The sequence below is a fragment of the Cebus imitator genome, unplaced genomic scaffold (assembly GCF_001604975.1).
Source record: "Cebus imitator isolate Cc_AM_T3 unplaced genomic scaffold, Cebus_imitator-1.0 Scaffold21, whole genome shotgun sequence".
Lineage (NCBI taxonomy): Eukaryota > Metazoa > Chordata > Mammalia > Primates > Cebidae > Cebus > Cebus imitator.
Window position 1 is genome coordinate 9,316,853 of NW_016107336.1, and position 22,298 is coordinate 9,339,150.

The following is a 22,298-nucleotide window of genomic DNA, read 5'->3' on the forward strand; positions in this document are numbered from 1 at the left end:
AAAAAGCACAATGAACAGAAAAAAAATTATAAGATAGAAAAAAATACTATTTCAAGATGATAATAGTAAAAAACGTTGACCATACATAAAGTACATATATCAAGAACTGTCAGAAAAATGAAATTGACAAGAATCAGAATTTGTCACATAAAGTTTTTTTAATGAGACCATAAAAAACTTGAATAATATAAATAAAACATAAGCTAGATTCAGTGATGAGCAAAGTACTCAATTCTCTGCCAAAGAATTCTATATTTGTAAATGCTAATAGACTACCTATATAAACTGATGATATGCTAGAACACAAAAATTCAAGGCATTCACCAAAAAATAAATCATACAACCAAATTCCCTGATCAGAATGTCATGAAATTAGAAAATAATGACAATAAGAACAAAAGCACCATCTAAAAATGAAAACAATATTATTATACAATTCAAAGTTGAAATGGAAATTACAAATGATTGAAAACACAAATTAAAGAGAATGTGGTAAATTTAAATCATTGAGATGCTGCCAAAGTCAAACTCAGAAAAACACCCAAAGCCTTATAAAAAAACAAAAAAAGAAAAAAAAAAAAAAAAAAAAAAAAAAAAAAAAAAAAAAAAAGAAAAAATAAAAAAAAAAAAAAAAAAATAGCGAAACTAAAAAATCAGAAAAATTAAATAATCTTACTAGAGTCAATAAAATTATAAGTTGAAGTTTATAAAGAACCCAAAATAATGCTTCTGCCAAGTATATATAAAAGAATGTATAACATTCTAATTAGAAAAAGTCAGCTGGATACAGTAGCTCACACTTGTAATCCCAGACACTTGGGAGGCTGAGGCGAGAGGAATGCCAACATTTCGAACTAAAGATTCAAGATGCCCAGAGTCTAAAATGTTGGAAATGTTACTAGATAATCTAAAGGCCATTAAACTCTAATAGCATAACAATATATTAACAAAATATGTAAAACTGGAAAAAAATTCACAGAATACTTATTCATTTAAATGAATGCCAAAATCTTACTAAGTATTAACCAACTGAATCTAGCAGTATCTTAATGCACAACGGCCAAGCAGAATTTAGTTCCTGAATGTATAATGGATAATGAAAAAACAACAATAGTCATTTATATATTTTTGTTTTTTTATTATTTTTTTTAAAGATGGGGTTTCACCATATTGGTCAGGCTGGTCTCAAACTTCTGACCTCAGGTGATCCGCCCGCCTCAGCCTCCCAAGGTGCTGGGGTTGCAGACGTGAGCCACTGCGCCCGGCAACAGGAGTCATTTATAAAGATATTAAAGGGTTACCTGATAAAATTCAACATCTATTTCCAATCAAGATTTAGCAAAATGTGAATAGTAGAAAATTTCCAAAATCTAATATACTATACTCATAGAAATCCATTAAAAAAATCATATTTAAAGTTAAATATGATGCCACCCAACTCAGGGATAAAACAATGATTTCAATAATTCCCACTATACTTCCTAACGTTGTTACAAAAGTTCTGAATTAAGGTTGTCTACAATCTTTAGAAAAAGAAGGAAAAGAAAAGAANACAGGAGTGGAGAAAGAGATGGGAAGGAGAGGATGGGGAGGGGAGACTGTGCAGGAGGAGTGAGTAAGGGGAAGGAGGAGGAGGTCGTAAGGGGAAGGAAGGAGAGAGGGGAGGGGAGGGGAGGGGAGGGGAGAAAGCAAGCAAGCAAGCTAAAACGAGGGAAAAAAGGATCATTTTTGAAGACTTTAAGTAAGCATTTTTAATTTTATTGGTGAAAAAGAACATTTCCTGGTAAGGCAGTATTAGGAATAAACTTAATTTTTTTAACAGGAAAGGAGAAACTGATCAAAGAAACTGAAATACATTTAAGAAACAGACTTAACATATTTATGGAAATGTATTACATGAAAATGGCAGCATTTCAAGAAAAGGCTACATTGTAATTCACCACATGCTACTGGGTCAATTGGTTTTGTATTGGGGGAAATATCACGTTAGAAATTGCATTTCACACGAAAATAAAATCCAGTTAGATCTAAACCTAAGAAAAAAAAATCACAGAAGTTCTAAATGATTGAATATTTTTGTGTTACTGTGAAATGGGAAAGGTAATGTTTTAACTATAATAAAACCCACAAAATGAACAAGTCTCAATACACAAAAATGTAAAATTCTGAAATATAACAAAAGAGCTTATATATTACTTGAAGAAATGTCAGACTGTAGAAAATACCACAACACATACAACACAGAATTAATATCCTTATGATATATAAAAAGATCTTAGAAACAAGTGAGAAAAAATGTACAGAGTATACACTGACAACCCATAGAATTATGGAAGGAAAAAAATAGCTAACATCCCTAATAATGCAGGAAATGCAAAGTAAAATATGAAATAATGCTTATTAAATCATAAAACCTTAAAGATACTGATAAAAGATAATATTGGTAAAGGGATGGAGAAAAAGGACTACAGGAAGAAGACTGCAGGAATGAGACTAGTGAGAATAATGGATAATTTTTTTTTTGAGACAGAGTTTCACTGTTGTTGCCCAGGCTGGAGCGCAATGGTACAATCTTGGCTCACAGCAACCTCCACCTCCCCGGTTCAAGCGATTCTCCTGCCTCAGTCTCCCGAGTAGCAGGGGATTGATTACAGGCATGTGTCACCACACCTGGCTAATTATGTATTTTTAGTAGAGACAGGGTTTCTCCATGTTGGTTAGGCTGATCTCGAATTCCTGACCTCAGATGATCCGTCTGCTTTGGCCTCCCAAAGTGCTGGGATTACAGGCGTGAACCACTGCACCTGGCCTGGTGAGGATAATTTGATGCTACATCCTTAAAAGAAAACTAATTTAGACATTAAAAAGAATTACAAATATGGATAAGGAGAGCTGCCCAAGCACGTGAAGTTTAAAAAAGAAGCTAGGCTGGACGCGATGGCTCACACCTGTAATCCCAGCACTTTAGGAGGCTGAGGCAGGTGGATCACTTGAGGCCAGGAATTCGAGACCAGCCCGGGCCAACATGGTGAAATCTTGTCTCTACTAAAAATACAAAAAATTTGCTGGGCATTGTGGCGGATGCCTCTAGTCCCAGCTACTCAGCAGGCTGAGGGGGGAAAAGTGCTAGAACCTGGAGGCAGGGTTGCAGTGCACTGAGTTTACTCCACTGCCCTCCTGTCTGACTGAAAGATAAGACCCCATCTCAAAATAAATAAATAAATAAATAATAAATAAATAAAGTTAAAGAATATATTATATATATTTACTTTTTCTATATGTATAGCAAATACATTTATATAGGCACAGAATAGAAGTTTAGAAAAGTACACATTAAATGGCTAGAGTGATTAGTAACAAAGGAATAGAATTGAAGGGGAGAGATTTGCTTTTTCAAATCTGTTCTTTCAGGCATCCTCAAGATACGAAGAGAAATACAGTCATGCCTCAATTAATGATGAGGATACACTCTGAGAAATCCATTAGGCAATTTCATCATAGTATGAGCATCATAGAATGTACTTGCATAGACCTATATTGGTATAGCCTACTCTACACCTAGGCTGTATGTTATACCCTATTGCTCCTAGGCTACAAACCTGTACAGCATATAGCTAAGAGTAAGAGTAACACAATGTTAAGTATTGTATTTCTGAACATATCCAAAAGTAGTAAAGCTACAGTAAAAATACAGTATAATCTTACGGGACCACTGTTGTATACGCAACCCATCAATGACTGAAACTTTCTGAGGTGGCACATGACTATAAAAAATTTGCCTTTTATTATTTTCTGTAATATTTGTGACTATACACACGTAACTATATACACATATATGTACTCATACGTACATGCATGTATATATTATATTCCATATACAAACATGTTACTTTGCAATGCTCTGGTTCTATAATGACCATCTATGGCTTTTACTTTCAGAAGAATGATTCAAAAATAATTTGCCTTTGGGGATCAAAAAGAAATCCAATGACTTATTTAGGTGCATTGAGAGACAGGGGTGGGGTGGGGTGGGGAAAGGAGAGAAAAAGGAGGAAGAACAAAGAAAAAGTGGGGGGGGGGAAGTGGGGAGAAGGCAGCAGTGGAAAAGGAGAGAGTAAACCTACCCGAATGATAAATCTGATTGCTGCACATCCAGAAGTTGCCATGACTTTTGCACTATTGGGGACCAGATTAAAAAGTGTAGGTACAATGGCTTCAGCGCCATGATCAAACTTGTTTCCCAAAACTGTTGAAAGGTGGCTACAAAGGAAGATGAAAAGTATTTTTTAATAGTTTAACATTAAGTACAGATAGAACCATATAATTTTAAATATGATTTTACTGAATTAGCTTAGGAATTTTTATTTCAATCAGTTGTAACTGCAGTAAAACAGACGAGAGAAAGGGACACCTAGATACTACATATTCCCTTTTTCCCCTATCTTTTAACTGGCTAGTCCAAGTTGAAGTCTGGCATTTTCTCATCTGTTTGCAATAGCACTTGAAGAAGCCATTTGATTTCAGAATTTATTAACTCTAAGGGCACATCAGATGAAATAATCAGCTCTGATGGTTCTGACTTTTGGTCTTTATCCATGAGATATTTCCATTTTGATGATCCATTATCAATCCCAAATTCAACATATTTTTACAAACAAATTCAAAATCTTAAATCAATGCTCCTCAAAATGTTCTCCATTTCTATTAACAGTATCACCCCTTTTTAGTCATAAATACTCCCTAACTTCTTTAGAGTAGGATTTCCAAATCTGCAGTCAAAAATACAACTCTACCGTATTTTAGTTGGGTAATCTTTAGGACATCTGACTTCTCTTTCCAATTGTGTAGTTTAACAACTAAATTAGCCTTTAATTGTATGATTTTAGTTAAAACACTTAGGAAGGATATTGTAATCACTCAAAGTGCTGACAATGCTTGCAATACTGGTTAATTTCTATATGTTTATAACTTATTGAAAATATATGGCTGGGATAGAGTTAGCTCCAATAATTCAGGTTCTTGATTCAAAGAGGTCAGATTCAGACCTATTTTCTAGTGCTATTATGTTAGTTTTCCAATGTCTGAACTCACAGGCAAAAAGGAACCTCAAATTGAAAAGCAAGGAGGTGTGGATATGTTTGGATGTTGTCTTCCTTTAAAGGGCATGAGTTTTACTCTGGTAGGCAGGTAATGTGCTTGGGAATCAGCTTGATCTTTACAAGCTTGTTGGGAGAGGCAGAGTCTAGAGTTGCCTTACTTTAGAGCTGGTTTAGTACTATTCCTATGCAATGGCCTTTCTGGGGTTTCTACTGACTGCCTTGGGTGATCACCAGGGTTTTTCCATTCTGGTTGGTCAGATCTTAAACCTCTCCTATGAGCTCTGGGAACTGTTTATCCTACAGCTCCCAAGCATTAGTTTCTTTCCTTCCTCAGGGAGTTGTAACTTTCATATGGACAGGTTAGTGTGCAATCTAGACTTATGGGTTCCCATATACAGATCTCTGCAGCTCTTTGTGTTTGTGTGTATGTGAATCTCCCCTCTTCTCTCCAGTATTCTGCACTGACAATTTTGACCACGTCAGCCTCTGAAACTGTAATATTTGTTTCCTCACCTCGGTGAGATTGATTGCTTTGCTTAGGTTCCCCCTTCCTTCCCCATAGTGCCTCCAGGTCAAAACTTACACTGTTCAACATTATTTGTATCTTTTAAGAATTCCATTCCTGCCCTGTCTGCTGTCTAGTATCTAGAAACAGATGTTTTACATATATTGTCCAGTATTCTGCAAGAGAGCTAGTCATATTGTAAGTGTATGGATAGTGGGTTTTCTTTGTTAGTTAGAGATACTGGATCATTTTAATATACTAAGACTTGTATCTTGCAACTGTGCCAAAGTCCCTTTATTACAATAATTTATCTGTAGATTCTCTTGCAGTTTTCTGCAGATAGTTATATTGTCTGCTAATAATGGCAGTTCTGTTCCTTTTCTTGCAATCCTTATATTGTCTTTTTTTCATTTCTGACTAGAATATCTAATATAATCCTGATTAGAAATATTGGTAGTAGGCACTGTTGTGTTCCCTATCTTCAAAGGAATGAATATGCAACAACACTGCTTAGATCAGAAATAGTAATAAACAGAATTTAAGTTCTACCATCTTTGTATTGTAGAAGACTACAAACTTAAAGTTTAGATTTTGCTAAATTAACGATGCATGTTGTAATGCCAGGATAGTTGCTAAAATACCAGAAATTAAGTGTTCAATATCCAAACTAGTAGTGACAATATAGCCACTTTCCAGACTCATTCGTTTTCATCTTATACTTGTAGAGTTAATGATAAAAAATCTACCAGTAGGCTTTAGACGCTTTAAATATCTTTATACCAACCTTAAATTGTTGATATAAAGAGCTGTTAAGGAATTAAAAAAAAAATCATACCAATTGAATCCTTACGTATAATAAAAATGATTTGGGGATCATATACTTTTTTGGCTATCTTGCTACTACTTGACTTAATGAGCACTGAATCAGTGAGTACTAAATTCATTCATAAAAAACACTTACCCTTTTATGATACTTACGCTACAGTAATGCAAGCTTCTCTAACCACCTGGGATCTAAGATCCTTAGCTGAAAGTTTAAGTGCTCCATCCAACAAGCGTAAATGTTGAAAAAAGCAATCATACTGTGCAGCTCCAGCAACAAGCAGTGATCGAATTTTCTTCAGCTGAAATAAAATGAATTTTCATTATTGACAAAAAAAGGTGAAAGTGCAACAACAAAAACAAAAAAGCTACCTAAACTACATGATTCAAACAAAAGCTTTCTAAAAAATAAAACATATGTAATGTTTCATTATATTACTATATTCTGACATTTTAGTGGCATTAAACATATCTTGTACATAAACATGCCAACAAAAAGCCATCTGAAAAATGACATTATAGATTGTTATAAGCACAATGGAGAAATGTAATCTATAAGTACATCAACTGTAAAGTTTTAAGGGAATCTTTCTATTTTATTTATTTATTTATTTGTCTTTTAGCTTAATCTCCAGTGAGTCTTTTTTTTAATTGTGGTAAAATACACATTAACAAAATTTACTATTTTAACCATTTTAAAGTATGCAATTCAGTGGCATTAAGTGCATTCACAATGTTGTGTGACCACTACCGTCACTATCTATTAAGGGAGCCTATTTTTTAAAGTGTCAAATTTAGAAACCTTTAGCATTACTATATTTTTTGACACAGTCTTGCTCTGTTGCCCAGGCTGGGGTGCAGTGGTGCTACTGCAGCACACTGCGAACTGTACCTCCCGGGTTCAAGTGGTTCTCATGCCTCAGCCTCCCCAGTAGCTGGGATTACAGGTACATACCACCATGCCTGGATAGTTTTTGTATTTTTAGTAGAGATGGGATTTCGCTGTGTTGGCCAGGCTGGTCTCAAACTCTTGGCCTCAATGGACCCACCCACCTCAGCCTCCCAGCAGGAGTGAGCCACCACATCTGGCCTGCTGTTGAATTTTTTATTTTAAAAATTTTAAATTATGGATACATAATAGTTGTACATTTTTATGAAGTACACGTGATTTTTTGATAAAAGCACACAATGTATAACAATCAAATCAGGGTAACTGGGGTATCCATCACCTCAAACATCAATCATTTCCTTCTGTTAGGAACATTCCAATTCCACTCTTTTAGTTATTTTGAAATATACAATAAATTATTGTTAACTACAGTCACCCTATTGTGCTGCCTAACACTACATCTTATTCTTGTTTAACTGTATTTTTGTACCCTTTAACTATCTCCTCTTTATTATCCCCATGCAACCCCCAACTACCTTTCTCAGTCTATAAGAACCATTATTCTATTCTCTATCTCAAGTTCCATTTTTTTGTTAGCTTCCACATATTAGTGAGAACATGCAATCTTTTTCTTTCTGTGACTAGCTTATTTCACCAAACATAATGTCCTCCAGTTTCATCCACGTTGTTGCAAACGACAGAATCTCATCCTTTTTATGGTGGAATAATATTCCAATGTGTATATGTACCACATTTTTCTTATCCATTCATTCACTGATGGACGCTTAGGTATATTCCACCTCCTGGCTTTTCGTGAATAGTGTTGCAATAAACATGAAAATGCAGATATCTTTTTGATATATTGATTTATCTTCCTTTTGATATATATCCAGTAGTGGGATTACTGGATCATATGGTGGTTTTTTAGGTGTTTTATTTTTGGTTGTTTTTTTAAAGAAACGTCCATGCTGTTCTCCCTGCATGTGGTGGCTCACGCCTATAATCTTAGCACTTTGGGAAGCCATGGCAGGTGGGTCACTTGAGCCCAGGAGTCTGAGACCTGTGTGAGCAACATAGGGAGACCCCATCTCCACAAAAAATTTTTAAAAAGATAAAGGTAAAAAGTTAGCTGGGCATGGTGGCATGTACCTATAGTCCCAGCTACTTGGGAGGCTGAGGTGGGAGGACTGCTTGAGCCCAGGAGGTCAAGGCTATAGTGAGCCATGACTGCGCCACTGTACTCCAGCTTGGGAAACAGAGTGAAACCCACCGTCTCAAAATACAATACAACAACTAAACTAAATAAACTAAGCTAAAATAAAGAACAAAACTAAACTAATTAAACTAAACTAAAATAATATTTAAATTTCTAACAACAATAATAACAAGTGTTCCTCTTTCTCTATATCCTTGCCAGCATTCTTGTTTTTTGCCTGTTATTGTCTGTCTTTTAAATAAAAGTCATTTTAATGGGGGTGAGATAATTTCTCACTGAAGTTTTAATTTGTATTTGTCTGATACCTAGTCATGTTGAGCATTTTTCCACATACTTGTTGGCCATTTTTATGTCTTCTTTTGAGTAATGTCTATTTAGATCATTTGCCCACTTTTAAATCAGATTACTTACTTTTTTCCTATAGAGTTGTTTGACTGACTTACAATCTGGTTATTACTCCTTTATCAGATGGGTAGTTTGCACATATCTTCTCCTATTCTTTGGGTTCTTCATTTTATTGACTGTTTCCATTGTACAGAAACTTTTTAGCTTGACGTGATCTCATTTGTCCATTTTTGCTTTGGTTGCCTATACTTTGAGGTCTTAATAAATCTTTGCCCACACCAACATCCTAGGGAGTGTTTCTCCAACGTTTTCTTGTAGTAGTTTGATGTCTTAAATTTAAATCTTTAGTCAATTTTGATGTATGTATGTGGTGAGAGACAGGGGTCTAGTTTCATTCTTCTGCAATGTGAATATCTAGTTTTCCCAGTACCATTTAATGAACTGTCCTTCTCTATTGTATGTTCTTGGCACCTTTGCTGAAAGGAGTTGACTATAAATGTGTGGATTTATTTCTGGGTTCTCTATTCTGTTCCACTGGAATAGAATTGATCTGTTTTTATACTAGTACCATGCTGTTTGGGTTACTATAGCTTTGTAATATTATTTGAAGTCAGGAGGGATGCCTCCAGCTTTGTTCCTTTTGCTCAGGATTGCCTTCACTCATTATTGTTGGTCTTTTGTAGTTTCATATGAATTTTAGGATTGTTTTCTCTATTTTTATGAAAAATGTCACTGGCATTTTCACAGGGATTGCACTGCATCTGTAGATTGCTTTGGGTACTATGAACTTTTTTACAATATTGATTCTTCCAATCAATATGAACATGGAACATATCTTGTTTTTTGTGTCCTCTTTAATTTCTTTCATCAATACTTTTATAGTTTTCATTGTAGAGATCTTTTACTTCTTTGGTTAAGTTTATTTATAGATATTTGACTTCTTGCTTTCCAATTTGGATGTTCTGTATTTCTTTAGAAGAAATGGATACATTTCTAGACACAAACAACCTACCATGATTGAACCATGAAGAAATCCAAAACCTGAACAGACCAATAACAAGACAGAAGAAGCAATTAAAAGTCTCTGAATAAAGAAAAGCCCAAGACCTATTCCACTGCTGAATTCTACCAAACATTTAAAGTAGAACTAATGCCAATTGCACTCAAACTATTCAAAAACATCAAGGAGGACGGAATACTTCCAAACTCATTCTATGAGGCTAGTATCACCCTAATACCAAAAGCAAAGACATAACAAACAAAGAAAAGTACAGGCCACATGCCTGTAATCCTAGCTACTTAGGAGGCTGAGGCCAAGAACTGCTTGAACCTGGCAGGCAGAGGGTTGCAGTGAGCTGAGATTGTGCCACTACACTCTAGCCTGGGCAACAGAGCGAGACTCCATCTCAAAAAAAAAAAAAAAAAAAAAAAAACTACAGGCCAGTATTTCTGATGAACATAGATGCAAAAATCCTAGACAAAATATTATTAAACCAAATTCAACAACACATTTAAAAGATCATTCATCATGATCAAGTGGGATAAATCTCAGGACACAAAGATGGTTTAATATACACGAATTAATAAATGTGGCATATCAAATCAACAGAATGAAGGACAAAAACCACACAATCATTTTTATAGATTCAAAAAAAGTATTCAATAAAATTCAACATCACATCAAGATAAAAACTCTCAAAAAAACTGGGTATAGAAGGTATATGCTTCTTAACATGATAAAAGTTATATTAAACAAACACACAGCCAATATCATACTGAATAGGGAAAAACAAAAAGCCTTTCCTTCAAGGTCTGGAATAAGACAAGAATGTCCACTTTCAACATTTTTATTCAGCAGAGCACTAGAAGGCCTAGCCAGAACAACTAGATAAGAAAAGGCATTACTTTTTCAGTATTTGATTGCCAACTGTTATCCACATAAAAACCAGACATACATAATAAAATTACATTGATCAAAAGAGATATACACACTTGCACATCTGTGCTCATACACACCCAGAAGCCAAAAGTCTACTTATCCTACCATTATTGTGTGCAATTTCACAATTAACTCAGAGGTTTTCTAAATTTTAAAATATATCTTTAAAGTTAAATTAGATGCAAAAAGTTGTAAATATAAAAAAAACCCTGCTATGGTATCTTCATATTTCCTGGCCATGATTGACCACAAATAACTGAAGACTTCCTAACAAAGACAAAACATGGTCCTTTGTTCATAAGGTCATTAAAGCCTTATTTGCCAAAAGGCCCTGCCTTTGATTTAGTTCATCAAAATGGAGATTTTCATATTAGCCAGACTGGGACCCTTTAGGGCAGAACAGTCTTCAAATACAGCCCTTTTCTCTGGCTTCTTGAAAACTCTGAGGTACTCATTTGGTACATGTAATTTGGTTATATAAACAATAAATTCACAAATTTAAAAAATATATTGCTTACTGTCAATGCTAATATTATTTTAAATTTTATCAAATATTTTCCTTAAGGAATTTAGGCTCAAAATATTCTTAACTCAAGGATATCTGACCTTTATAAATGAAATCACAGAAGAAATATTCATCACATTCACATGAGAAGAAAAAAAGCCAGATAAATGTACATCATGCTGTGAATTTATGTTGATGCTATGAACATACCAAGCATGCAGGTAGGTAAAGTGAAATGCTTTACTGGTAGGCCTTATGTGTCTTGAGGACAGTGCTAATAAGCAACTATGTAAGTCCACAGAAAGGCCAAAGCCCTCTGAATCTCACACTTTGGTGATCCGTCAAAAATAGCACACGTGGTGAGGTTACCAAATGTATAGGATAGGCACCATCTGTTTAGCCAAACCAAAATAAAAATCGATCCTAAATCAGAAAATGACTATTATATCAATATATTCTCCAGAAAGAAATGTTACCTATCAGACACTCTATTTTGTAAGTGAATACTACATAGTACTACAATTGAATTTTCATGTTTTTAAAAAGGAACATCGAAAAAGAAAGAAGATAAGACAACTAAAGATAAAAAACTTACTGCATTGGCACGCTGATCCCAGTCATGTTTGTCATCTGACAAAATTTCCCTGATTTTATTTAATGTTTCTTCAAGTTCTCGACTAGAATAAATCTTAAAAAAAAAAAAGATTCATAATTATAACAATGTTTCTTGCCATGAACAATATCAAAATTATGCCCTGATGTTTAAAATAATCTTTCAGCTAATAAGTTTATTTCCCATTCTAGCACCATTTTTTAATGGAGACTAGAAATACATTATAGACAACAACACAAAATGCTTTATTTTTCTTCCTTGTTACCCTTTTTGCTGTTTCTTCCCCCAAGAATAATTTCAAATATACTCTTACAATGCTTTGTAATTTTAAAAACAAGATGTGAATATCTAAGAATTAATTGAATTAAGTCTAATTTCTCAAAATGACTTAAAGTGTATAATTTATCTTATTGCATTCATATACGTATTACACAATATTACCAAAAGGAAATGTTTTAAGTTAGTTTTGATTTTCTCTCCTCTGTCATGATAAACTATAGTCAAGATAGCTACATGTTTTGTTTCCTCTGGAGTCAATCCTTTGTCAAACTGCGATATACCACTAATCTTTCATTCACTTAACAAATATTCACATAACACAGAGGTACTATGCTAGGCAATGGGGAGACTATGGTTAGCAAAAATAGACATGGTCTTTGCCTTATGGAGATTACAATCTACTCAGGGAGATTTTAAAAATCAATTATTGGGCACGGTAGCTCACACCTGTAATCCCAGCACTTTGGGCGGCCGAGGTGGGCAGATCATGAGGACAAGAGATCAAGACCAGCCTGGCTAACATGGTGAAACTCCGTCTCTATAAAAATACAAAAATTAGCCAGGCATGGCGGCGCACACCTGTAGTCCCAACTATTTGGGAGGCTGAGGTAGGAGAATTGCTTGAACCCGGGAGGCGGAGGTTGCAGCAAGCCGAGATCACGCCACTGCACTCCAACCTCTACAGAGACTCCGCTTCAAAAAAAAAAAAAAAGACAGAGATGAAGTGGACAAAGACGTAAGAAGAATAAAACAAAAGAACATCATATCAAAAGCACCTAAAAAGAAACAACAAAACAGTGGATATAATCAACAGTGCTAAATACTGATAAAACATCAAGAAAAATCAAATTTAAAAATCCCAAATCAGTTGATTTTGGTGTCTCAACGATGATCAGTGATTTACTCAAGACCTGCTTCAATGTAAGAATAAGCTGGAAAGAAGTGGGATGTAGTGAGTAACAAGTAAAGTTACAGAAATACCAAGTACAGACAACTCTTTTGGAAAAGCTGACAGTGAGGACCAAAATAAAAAATAATATCTGGACGATATGGCGTCTAGTTTTTTTAATTGATACTTGTTTTTTTAATTGAAGAATCCAGCCATATTAAGAGATAAACAGAAAGAGCTTGAACCCACATGAGGTTACTGATTTTGTAAACATGTTAAGGAAGCGGAAAATACTAGGCTTTGGAGCACTGGTGGAGGTGCTGACTTTTGAAGAAGAACCATGTTCCTGGAGCAACAGGACAGAAGGAATGTACAATAGAGAGGAATATAACTGAAAGATCACGTTCCCATTTGATGGTGACTACTTAGTTACCAAAGTAAGGGTACGGTAGGTCATATACTGAGAGAAGAGAGGAGGACAGAGACAGGCTGATGGAGAGAAAGGAAAGAAACATGTCTGATAGCTATATTAAGCAGAGAAACAACTTGATCACAGAAACGTATTAAGGATATCAGATCAGATTGTTGAGGACTCATTTTATGTGAGTTCCACTAAAAATCATGTGCTCTAACCTGATTTTCTCTAGCAGCACAATTTCAGGACATAGAGAAAACAAACAGTTGGGAATCATCCACAGTTGTAGTTTTGCGAAATCATTGCTTAATACTTTGTTATGAAGAAAAAAAGAGATGAAAGGGGTTTTAGTACATTATGTACAGACCTACTACAAGAAACCACGGTATCAAAGGTTAGATAAGAAGAAAATCAAAGTGTAGATGAGAAGGAAAGTATAATTGAGAGATGATAATTCAGAGTGAGTAGAAAAGACAATGGACTGAAGATCCTTGAAGTCGTGGAGAAGTAGTTGTTATAGTACTTAAAAAAGCAAGGAGATCCTGGGTAGTAATGAGATACTTCAATTAATGATTTTGGAAACAGAATGGTAACACACAGATGACATCAAAATTCAGTGTGTGACTATGAACTGTGTAGCTAGGGTAAAGGTAAGGAGGAGGTCTAGAAACTGAATTCATCAATGTGAAAATTTAGGAAAATAATAATAGCTAACATATGGTTTTTGCACTTTATCTGTACTATCACAGCTATCCTCCCAATAACCTTTGGTGTATGTACTAATAATTCCTATTTTAAGATGAGAAAACTGAGTAGAGAGGGTTAAGTAATGAACCTAAGGTTACACAGCTGATGTGGTAGAGCTGGAATTCAAACCTAGGCAGCCCTGGAATGTTGTCCAGATCAGTACATGCCAATAATAAGGAGGCTGGCCAGAGAGAATGAACCTCATACAAATGGGTATAGGAATAATGGTCACAAAATGATAATAAGGAGTGCAAGCACAATAAACTTATCATCAATTACTAAGAGTATGAGAGCCAAGAATAATAAACAGCTTTGTCTTTAAAGAGTATTAAAAAAACAAAACAAAACAAAAAAAACGGCTGGGCACAGTGGCTAACGCCTATAACCCCAGCACTATGGGAGGCTGAGGCGGACGGATCACGAAGTCAGGAGATCAAGACCATCCGGGCCAACATGGTGAAACCCTGTCTCTACTTTTTAGTTAGCTGGGTGTGGTGGTGCGTGCCTGTAATCCCAGTTATTTGGGAGACTGAGGCAAGAGAATCGCTTGAACGCGGGAGGTGGAGATTGCAGTGAGCCGAGATTGCGCCACTGCACTTCAGCCTGGCGAACAGAGCAAGACTCTGTCTAAAAAAAAAAAAAAAAAAAAAAAAAAGATTCTAATCAAGGCAAGGACATTGAATGGATCCTTTATAAATGGGGTTAAATACTTAAGGGAGTTGCTGTTTATGAAAAAGGGAGGTGTGGAACATTTACAGGGTGGTGAGGGTGGCAGAGAGGGTCAGCTGGAAGAAACCAATGAGTAAGTATAAAATAGCTTTCCCCCCTCCATATAATTGAGTAGCCCTTGGCTGCCCACACCATGATGTTACCAGTCTGACAAGAACATACCGAACAAAAAAAATACTCAAGTTCAACTAAGTTTTACTGATTGTTCCTACAACACTAATCTTTCCCTTATATGAAAGTCTGTAAAACAGAAAAGGAGGAAGGGATATGTTTTTCCTATCATTTAAAAAGTATCTTAAAAGAAGAAAAAACATGTATCTCAATAAAGGAACAAAATACAGTTGAATCAGAAAAGTTTTTACAGCTTTCTTGTAACTTTTTAAGATCTTAAATACCTTAAGGACAACTCTTCCTTTTAGAGCTAAAAAAAGGTAATATACACAATGGAAGGCAGTTTGCAAGTAAAGAAATCCAAGAATAATTTCAAATAGACATGCTAAATAATATTGAGCACTCACAGCCATCATACTCGTAAAAATATTTTGAATAACAACATCAAGTGTTAGCAAGGATGTGATGAAATTAGAAGTATCATACCTTTCTCACTGGAATTTTAACTGGTACAACAACCGAAGAGAGTAACATCTAAGTAAACTTTATTATAATCATGCAATTCGACTTCTATATTTATGCTCTAAAGAAACTCCTACCTACAAACAATCAAGGACATATGTACAAAAATACTCATTGAAGGCTGGGCGTGGTGGCTCACACTTGTAATCCAGTACTTTGGGAGGCTGAGGCAGGTGGATTACTTGAGACCAGCCTGACTAACACAGTGAAACCCCGTCTCTACTAAAACATTAGCCAGGCATGGTGGCGGGGCACCTATAATCTCAGCTAGTCAGGTGGCTGAGGCAGGAGAATTGCTTGTACCGGGGAGGCAGAGGTTTCAGTGAGCCAAGATTATGCCACTGCATTCCAATCTGGGCAACAGAGCAAGACTCATCTCAAAAAAAAAAAAAAAAAAAAAGGAAAATGAAAAAAAAAATCATTGCGGCATGCTATGGAATAACCAAAATTAGAAACAATCTAAATGTCCATCAACAAGGCAGACAAATGAATTGTGGTCGGTTCATACAATAGAATGCTATCTATCAAGCCAAATGAATGAACTAGAATCACAATTTTACATTGTGAAAAATATAAACAACAACATTGAGTAAAGAGTTAGGCTGTACAATATTAAGTACAACATAACATTTATGTATATTTTTAAGTCATGGAAATAATACTCTTATTTATGCATGTGTCAACTCTGACTACTTCAATTATGTCTATATGAATGACTTCCAAATTTCTATCGTCAACTAATCTAATATTCTCTGAGCTCCAAACACATTAATAAAGAATCTGAACATTGCAATGTAATGTGATTCAACAATATGGTTCAATTTTATTTCAGCCTCACTGAAAATTCTCTTGAAAATCTAATTGTACCAACAAATAATGGCTTGATAACAATAAGTCAAATATTTCATTTATAAAGCTATTTAAGGAAAAAAGAATTCTTAAAAAGGGACAGAGGCAAATAATTAATTATATGAAAAGGCACACAGGCAATATTCATGGGGAGTGCCAGTGGTAGCCTTACCTGAATAGAAGGGACATCTGTAAAAGCTTTTATAAAATCATCTTCATCAACTGCTCCCGCACCTCCTTCCTTAGAAGCACCTGCTAATTAAAAGAAAATTAATTTCCTAAGGTTTATTTTTAAGCATCTTAATATTAATGATAACATGAAAAATAAAACTCTGATAACAATAAAAAGTAAAATTTTTAGGGATATTCCATTTTATAAAAAAGCATTTAAAAAAATCTCCAACTTTCAGAAACATCAAGGTACTTTGTAGTAGTCAATTAACTATAAGGTACTAAGCTAGGCTGGTTGTAATATTCAAACTCTAAGAACACAGCCCTGAAACCCACCTCCCCATTCAATGCACTAGCAAAAACACATAAACGTAAGTAAGAATAAACATTCTAAAAGTTGGAACGGCAACTTAATATGACACTAAGTGTCAATAAATAACAGTGTGATGCAAAGGATCTGTGTATGGTTGGTCAGGAAAGCATTCATGAAAGAAATGAGAGTCTTGAAATTAAAATTTACACAAACAAATCTTCCTTTATTGCACATTGGCAATAAAAAAGTAAACTTTGTAGGCAGTAGTTATTTAAGAGCCAATAATTAAGCTACTGTCTTTAGGCTCCAAACCTACTCTTCTATATACACTCTGCTTTGAGATGTTGAACCTAGTATTCATTAAACCATTTTTTTCTGTTGATTTTAATGTTTCTTCTTGAACTCTGGCAATAGGGAGTGTTGGAGAGAGTCTGGAAGCTAAAGGAAAAGACTGGTTTCTTCCTGCTTTCCATTCTTTGCAGTAGAATCCTAGCAACTCTGGTAGATCACTCACTCTAGGAGCAGCATCTGATTCCAGTTTGCAGCTTTTCTAACAATCACTGAATCGGTTCACTGTGCCATTACACAGCACCAACCAGCCTCCACTCTCTTCTTAGAGGTATGAGTCCCAGATCTGTAGAGCCCCTGGATTTTCATTCCTGAATATAGGTTCCTTCTACAACGTGACTCTGTGGCTCGTCCTATCCAAAAATGAAGTCCCCAACCAACACGTGGGGCAGAGTAACCTAGAATTCTTGAGTTGAGACAAAAGAGGCTGACGCAGTTCTGATTGATGATTGCCCAGTGTCAAGCAGGAATAAATCTTCTCTGGAAGAATGTTTCTGGTAAGCCCAAAGGACTCCCACCAACTAAGTTCAAGCAATGAGTTAATAATAAAAGATCAAATATACAAGAAGGCAAGAGTCACAGGGAGCAGACAACAGATTTGAGAACTGTTGATGTTAGAATTGTCCAGTACAGATTACAGAACAGATGTGAATATATATGTTTAAAGAAATCAAGGATGGACTCACAAAAGTGGCCAATCAACAAGAGGCCGTTAGGAATGAAGAGATGAACTTGGGAGTGAGGGGAAGAAACAACCTGAATAAATAACTGAATAACACAACAGTTGAAATTTTTTAAAAATATATTTAAGAACAAATTAGGGAGCTGGAAGATACACCTGAATACATTCCCCCAAATGTGGCAAAGAGAAAAAGGGAAATGGAAAGACATAAAGAGATACAAAGGACATTATAAGAATATCTAATTAACATATGTCTGCTGGGGTACCTGAAAGATACACTGGAGAGAACAGAAGAAAGGTAACATTTAACAAGAGATAACAGCTGTGAAATTTCCAGATTAATGGAACAAGAATCTTTGTAAATTCAGGATGAGCAACATAACCCAAGCAGGATAAATAAAAACAAATCCAAACCTAGAACTTGGTGGTGTAACTGCACAACTCCAAAGATAAGAGACAGTAATCAGAGAAAGGAGAGATCACCCAGAAAGAAACAACAATTTGAACAACAGGTTTCTCAAGTGCAATAGTGGAAGCCACAAAACATATGAATAATTATCTAGCAAGTTTTGAAAGAAGAAAACATTGGCAAAATATTATCTAAATTGAGTACCTAGCACAATTTTTAAGACTACAAGTAGAAAAAATTAAATGCACATAAAATGAATATAACAAAATCATCATTACTAAAGTGCTACGATGGTATTAGGGTGTGGCAAACTTTTTCTATAAAGGGTCACATAGTAATATTTTAGGCTTCAAAGGCTATATGGTCTCCGCTGCAGTTACTCAACTCTGCAAACGAATGAGTGTATCTGTATTTCGACAAAACTTTATTTACAAAGCCAGATAAGTAGCCAGATTTGGCAATGCCAGGTGTAGTTTGTCACACTCTGGTATAGACAGAAAACCCAAAAAATATCCTTTGACCAACAAAGGATATAAGATTTCAGTAAGAGATATGTTCAAGAGATCTATTGTATAGCATGACAACAATTAACAATGTATTGTATTCTTGAAAATTGGTGAGAGAGATTTTAAGTATTCTCGCCATTAAAAAATGAAGCGAGATAATGTATATATTAACTGCTCAATTTAGCCATTCTAAAATAGATACGTATTTCAAAATATGTGGTACACAATAAATATATATAATTTTAGTTGTGTATACACACACACACACACACACACACACACACACACACACACAGTAAAATCATTCAAAATTCAACTTTCTAAGGTAGCTGGATATAAAATCAATATACAAAAATCAATTTCATTTCTAACCACTAGCAACGAAGTTAGAAATTTTAACTTGAAGAGTGAAAAATTTGGGGAAATAAATTTTAATGAAATATTAGAGTAGTGAAATAAATGGAGAAGGAGGCATGGTGACTCACACCTGTAATACTAGCACTTTGGGAGGCCAAGGCAGGCGGATTGCCTGAGCTCAGGAGTTTGAGACCAGCCTAGGCAATATGAAGAAACCCTGTCTCAACTAAAAATATACACACACACACACAAAAAAAACAAAAAACAAACAAACAAAAAAACTGGGAGCGGTGGTGTGTGCCTGTAATCTCAGCTACTTGGGAGGCTGGGGTACCACAATCGCTTGAACCTGGGAGGCAGAGGTTGCAGTGAGTGTGAGCCGAGATGGCCCCATTGCACTCCAACCTGGATACAGAGTGAGACTCTGTCTTCAAAAGAAAAAAAAATTACAAATTAAATAAATGGAGAGATATTTCATGCTCATGAACAAGAAGGAATGGTATCATCAAGTGTCCAGTCTTCTCCAGGTATTACAATAATAAGCTTCCAAAAAGGTTTCTTGTGAAACTCGTCAAGCTGATTCTAAAATCTGTTTGCAAGTGCAATGAGCCAAACATTCCTGCAGAAGAAAACAGAGGCTACTCGTGCTACCAGACAGCAAAACTTACAAAGCTGAAATTATTCAGAGAATTAGGTTTTTGTGCAGGAATAGACCAACTAACCAAATAAATAAAATGGAAAGTTCAAAAACAGACCCACAAATGTAAGAAATTTTAAATTTTGATTTAAGAAAAAGAAGTGATTCAAAGGAGAAGGTAGAAACTATTCAATAATAATGTCCCAAAATTCAACAGTACGCAGAGCCAATGGATTATTCAGTTTTTTAAAAAAGTTTTTCCTTATCCAGTATTAAAACTTACAGTAGACATTCTAGCCCTGGGAAAATGGTAGGCATCCAAATGCAAATCAAATATACAAATAAATATTCCAAAACCCACAGAGAGCAAATAAAATTACCTATTGCCCATGCATTTAATACAAGTAAGAGACAAATAAGACTTCAAACTTAATTTCAAGTAAATGAGGAAAATATAAACATCCAAGACCAGCAATGTTAACTACAGAGCCCTTAATGATAAAAATCAGAGGAAACTGTGTGGGAAAGAATCCTGGTAGTTGTATAATGTCGATGCCAACTAAGGTTCTCCCTAGGACAAGAGGTAAATAGCAATTAGAAAGGAAAGGTATCCTTTTGAATCTTGATGGATAAAGAAAAGGAGGAAACAAAAGATAAGGGCTCTATTCAAATAAGATGGTAATCAAAGAATCAGAAGTAGAAAGTCCCCAACAAATCGTGTAGTAAAGAAGATGCATTTCACTACATCAACGGAAGAGGGCGTTCTTAAACTTAAAAACGAAGCAAACATTTTTTTGCTGGCCCCACCGAATCCACTTGTTACTTGAGGTCTATGAAAATCCAATACATTACCATAAACAAAATAAATAATCTAACATCTATACTGGGCTCCAAGAAGAAAACTACTTTCTGCTGATAAAAGTAACTCCCTCTAAAATTAAAAAAAAACCACACCTACCAAGAAGGAAACTACAGTATAACACAATTCTCCAATATAACTAAATAGCAATCATAGGTATAAAAGAAAGGTGAGAATATAAAAAATTCTAAATATAAAAAGACTATAAATAAAATAAATAAAAATTTATTAATTGTTAATATTATTTTTTCAGATGGAGTTTTGCTCTGTTGCCCAGGCTGGAGTGCAGTGGTGCAATCTCAGCTCACTGCAACTTCTGCCTCTTGGGTTCAAGCGATTCTCCTGCCTCAGCCTCCCGTATAGCTGGAACTCCCCAAGTGATCCGCCAGCCTCAGCCTCCCAAAGTGCTGGGATTACAGCCGTGAGCCACTGTGCCTGGCCAAAAATTTTATTTAAAGATAAAATCACCTGAGAAATAAACAGTAAATTACCAACTATCCAAGAGAGAGTAAGTATATCCTGGTTTGAATTTTAAAAGCTATAAAAAAAAATTCTGGCCGGGCGCAGTGGCTCATGCCTGTAATCCCAGCACTTTGGGAGGCCAAGGTGGGCAGATCACAAGATCAGGAAATTGAGACCATCCTTGCTAACATGGTAACACCCCATCTCTACTAAAAATACAAAAAATTAGCCAGATGTGGTGGCATGCACCTGTAGTCCCAGCTACCTGGGAGGGTGAGGCAGAAGAATCGCTTGAACCTGGGAGGTAGAGGTTACAGTGAGCCAAGATCGTGCCACTGCACTCCAACCTGGGCAACAGAGCAAGAATCTGTCTCAAAAAAACAAACAACCAAAAAATCTTAGGACAATTGAGAAAACCTAAATATGTAGATGAACTGACTAAAAAGGAGTAAATATATAGGTTAATAAGTTTACAGAAAATAAAAGTGCTAGAGAAATAAGTTAAATAACATCACAAAGAAATCAGATGAATACACAACCCAGGACAATCTTAAAAACAACTGGCCTAGACTCCAAAAAGTCAATGTCACAGAGATAACTCCTTAACTGTTTTACAGATAATGTTATAGAGTTCTCAGGTGTGGCAGCTCACATCTGTAATCCCAGCATTTTTTATTTTTAATTTTTTTATTGTATTTTAGATTTTGGGGTACATGTGAAGAACATGCAAGATTGTTGCACAGGTACACACATGGCAGCGTGATTTGCTGCCTTCCTCCCCTTCACCTATATCTGGCATTTCTCCCCATGCTATCTCTCCACAACTCCTCACCCCGCTCTGTCCCTCCCCTATTTCCCCCCAACAGACCCCAGTGTGTGATGCTCCCTTCCTAGGAGGCCAAGACAGGTGTTTGAGACTGGCCTGGCCAACATGGTGAAACCCAGTCTCCACTAAAAATACAAAAATTAGGCAGGGTACAGTGGCTCATACCTGTAATCCCAGCACTTTGGGAGGCCGAGGCAGGCACACCGCCTGAGGTCGGGAGTTCAAGACCAGCCTGACTAACATGGAGAAACCCC

General features: G+C 35.6%; 1 protein-coding gene across 36 annotated transcripts in view; it reads right to left on the reverse strand.

Annotated features, from left to right (window-relative positions):
- The window catches only part of CLASP2 (cytoplasmic linker associated protein 2), a 203,727-nt gene that overhangs the window by 134,150 nt on the left and 47,279 nt on the right, over window positions 1–22,298 (reverse strand). For 23 of the 36 annotated variants that reach the window (XM_017521733.2, XM_037736042.1, XM_017521722.2 and 20 more), the window contains 4 exons: window positions 16,647–16,729; window positions 11,916–12,008; window positions 6,583–6,728; window positions 4,125–4,260 (listed from right to left, as the gene is read on the reverse strand). In XM_017521733.2, the coding sequence (XP_017377222.2) occupies window positions 4,125–4,260; window positions 6,583–6,728; window positions 11,916–12,008; window positions 16,647–16,729 (458 nt within the window). The remainder of the gene's footprint in view (window positions 1–4,124; window positions 4,261–6,582; window positions 6,729–11,915; window positions 12,009–16,646; window positions 16,730–22,298) is intronic. The other 13 variants (XM_037736045.1, XM_017521726.2, XM_017521715.2 and 10 more) reach the window with 1 other exon arrangement.